The sequence below is a fragment of the Halichoeres trimaculatus genome, unplaced genomic scaffold (genome assembly GCF_033239565.1).
Source record: "Halichoeres trimaculatus isolate MK-OKI-2021-1 unplaced genomic scaffold, fHalTri1.1 fHalTri1_scaffold_16, whole genome shotgun sequence".
NCBI lineage: Eukaryota > Metazoa > Chordata > Actinopteri > Labriformes > Labridae > Halichoeres > Halichoeres trimaculatus.
Genome location: NW_027437194.1, coordinates 9,897,922 through 9,901,190, shown reverse-complemented (window position 1 = coordinate 9,901,190; position 3,269 = coordinate 9,897,922). Strand labels below are relative to the sequence as shown.

The window sequence follows — 3,269 nt, the reverse complement described above, 5'->3', positions numbered from 1 at the left end:
TTTTAACACTTCATGACAAACTTTCACTCATAAATGTGTTCCTGCATTTACATGCTTTCTGGGAAAGACCAAGGGGAGAATATCTTAGAAATTGGGGGCAGAGAGGGACGTTCAACAACCGGAACTGAGCACATGATGTTAGTTTCAGGAGGCCCTGCTGTCCTCAAACCGGACCAACAGGATGAGGCCTTACCGTAATCAGAGTGTTTTTACTTTTATTCTGATTTCTCTTGAAGTTCTCTGAGGCCCTTTTTTTTTTTTTTTTTTTTTTTACTTCTCTCATATCACTCTTCTATTGCTTCACCCCTTGAGGAACCACAGGAGACACCAAACATCTGCTGCGCTCCAGCTCTGCGCTCATCACTCCTCACACAGTGGTGCGTAATCGTGCACGTGCAAGCACGCGCACACAACTGTTGCTCCCTTCCTCTCATTGGCTGAGAGAAAGACGCATTCAGTGACTATTGGTGGAAAGTTTGCCATGTTTGTTTGGATGGAGGAGCGGCTGCGTCTGGCGCGCGCTGCCTTAAATGAACAGACGCACTGAGAGCGCGCGCAGAGCCCCGTAAAGAGACACTGAAGAGAAGAGAAGAGCCCTCACATCAGGAGCACCCAAACATCAGAGCCATGCTTGCTGCGTGTCTAGAGTTCCTCGGCCTCGCGCTGTGCGTCACCGGCTCCCTGCTGGTGATGGTCGCGTGCGGTCTGCCCATGTGGAAGGTGACTGCGTTCATCGACTCCAACATCGTGGTGGCTCAGACCATCTGGGACGGACTGTGGATGTCCTGCGTGGTGCAGAGTACAGGACAAATGCAGTGTAAAGTCCACGACTCGGTTCTGGCCCTGTCTCAGGACTTGCAGACGGCGCGTGCCCTCACGGTGATCTCCGCCGTGCTGGGAGTGGTCGCGCTCACAGTGACCATCGCCGGGGCGCAGTGCACCAACTGCATCAAGGATGAGACCCTGAAGGCGAGGGTGGTGAACGCGGGCGGGGTGATCTACATCATCAGCGGGCTCTTCGTGCTGGTCCCGCTCTGCTGGATGGCCAACAACATCATCGTGGACTTCCACAACCCGCAGGTGCCCCCGTCCAAGAAAAGGGAGATCGGCGCCGCTATCTACATCGGCTGGGCCGCCACTGCGCTCCTGCTGCTAGGAGGGACCCTGCTTTGCTGCTCCTTCTCTCAAGGCGTGAGAGGCTCGTACCCCATCAAATACGCGCCCACAAAGAGCATAACGACCAACGGAGACTTCGACAAGAAGCACTACGTTTAGACTGAACTGTAAACCACAGGACTTTGTGTCTGAGCAGAGCTGAAGAAACTTTCCTGCTGTGAAACTTTGACACGACGTGCGCTCGAAGATGCTGCTTGGCGCACTGAGGTGGAGACAAAACGGACAAAGTGTGGGTGCAACTGCAAAAATGTGTATGGAGGAGAAAGGGGGACAAAATATAGACAAAAATATGGAGGAAAGATTCGTTCGTCATGAAGTGTTAGTATTTTTGAGTCAGAAAAAAGTCTTTGAAGGTATTGCTAGGCCAGAATTAAATTATCTTGAGTCAAACCTGTGGTATGGTACCACAAAAAGACTTTCTTATCATATAAATTGATTTAAACATCAAAAATTGACGCATACCATCCACCAGAAATCAAGCTTTGTGCATCTTTTGGTAATCACAATTTTTTAAAAAGGAGAGAAAAACAAAAAGTTTCACTATTTTATTCTCATTTCTGTGAGTTAAAGGTATTTGGGAAATTAGGGAAAAATGTAACTTGAAATCCTGTAAAAGGTTAAAATGATTTGATTATAGCTATAATGTTGCATCTACATAAGTCTTGCCTATAATATTTTGGGGGGGGGGGGGGGGGGGGGATAGAACATTTTTAAAATAAGAGATTAAGTTCATTCTAAAAAAAAAAAATAAGGTTAGCTTTTTGGTTTGATGGTTTTAAAGTCCATATAGGTGAAATGTTACTAAAAGATGTAAAACTTTGACAAATCAAGTGGAATATTTGGAAACAAGAATCATTTATGACATCTTACCCATGATGATTACCTTGATGATTCCTTGATTGATCTTCCTCTAATGTGTTTAACATACACTGGACTTTTACTCCCTCTCTTGAATTGAATGTACTTTGGTTGATCAGAAGTGTATTAAACCTTTGGATGGTCTTTACGTTCCTTGAATGCACCACATGGCCAGCTCAAGTGCAGTTTTCAGAGTTTGTTAATCAACACTTTCAGATGTAAGCAGATAAAAGCAACTTGCAGGTTTCCTGCATCCTGAAAAGTCTCCAATGTTTTTATGTCATGGTGCAGAGCTTCATTATACGCATTGTTTGTCTGCCTGTGTTGGTTCCCACACTGAGTGTGCAGCAGACAGTGAAGCCTTTCAGACCAATTAGCACTCATGTTGTGATCAAAGGGAATCATTTGCATTTGAATACATGTACAGGGTTTTTGTAATTCTTGTCATTCTTTTTCCATTCATTTATTAATAAAATTTTTTATAATAAATAAAAGAAACATTCTACTGTCTGTTATTTACAACATGCAACACCTGATTTTTAAAGGGTGACTAAAAAAACTCATTAGGGACCACAGTTTCCAGTCCACTAGTGCTTCAGTCCGTCAGTGTCCTGTGCCACTGTGTGATACTGACTCCAGCTCAACTCAAAACCAAAACAATATTTAATCAATTTATTACACCTAACTGATAGATGTGATAATGGACCAGCAACTACTGTTTTCTAAGATGCTGAGGTAATAAAAAAGATAATTAATAGAAAGGTAGGTGGAAAAAAAGAGAAGCAGAAACAAATTTAAGATTTTTAGACTTGTCAACTTTTACAGCCATTATGTGCTAGATAAGAGTCAAAATAAAATTGGAATGTAAAAGACAACAGTTAAAATAAAGCATTAAGATCAAAGTTTAACTGAAGTTATGTTATGAAATTAAAGACGGGATTAAGATGAGGAGACATCAGATTAAAGTCCAAATAAAGTTGGAGTGTGATGACACTAAAGCTTAAATAATGTGGAAATTAAAGTTAAGATAAATGTGTTGATTTTAAAGTCCAAACAAAAACATAACATAACAGGGTTTGTGTTAAAATAAAGTCAGAATCTTGAGCGATAAAAGTTACCATAAAGTTGTGATGTCATGAAAATGTCACAATATGTTTGTAATGTAAGAGATTAGTGTCTCAATAATGTCAAGATATTTTGTGATAAATCAAGTTGTGATGTGATAAATGCCAAAA

General features: G+C 41.9%; 1 protein-coding gene across 1 annotated transcript; it reads left to right on the top strand.

Annotated features, from left to right (window-relative positions):
- The first annotated feature begins 570 nt into the window (after positions 1-570).
- Positions 571-1,855, top strand: cldn5b (claudin 5b). Its single transcript, XM_074690817.1, has one exon. The coding sequence runs from the start codon at positions 628-630 to the stop codon at positions 1,273-1,275; it is 648 nt and encodes a 215-aa protein (XP_074546918.1). The 5' UTR covers positions 571-627; the 3' UTR covers positions 1,276-1,855.
- The last annotated feature ends 1,414 nt before the right edge of the window (positions 1,856-3,269 follow it).

Coding starts and splice junctions, on each gene's coding strand:
- cldn5b (XM_074690817.1), top strand. CDS start 628: ATGCTTGCTGCGTGTCTAGAGTTCCTCGGCCTCGCGCTGTGCGTCACC.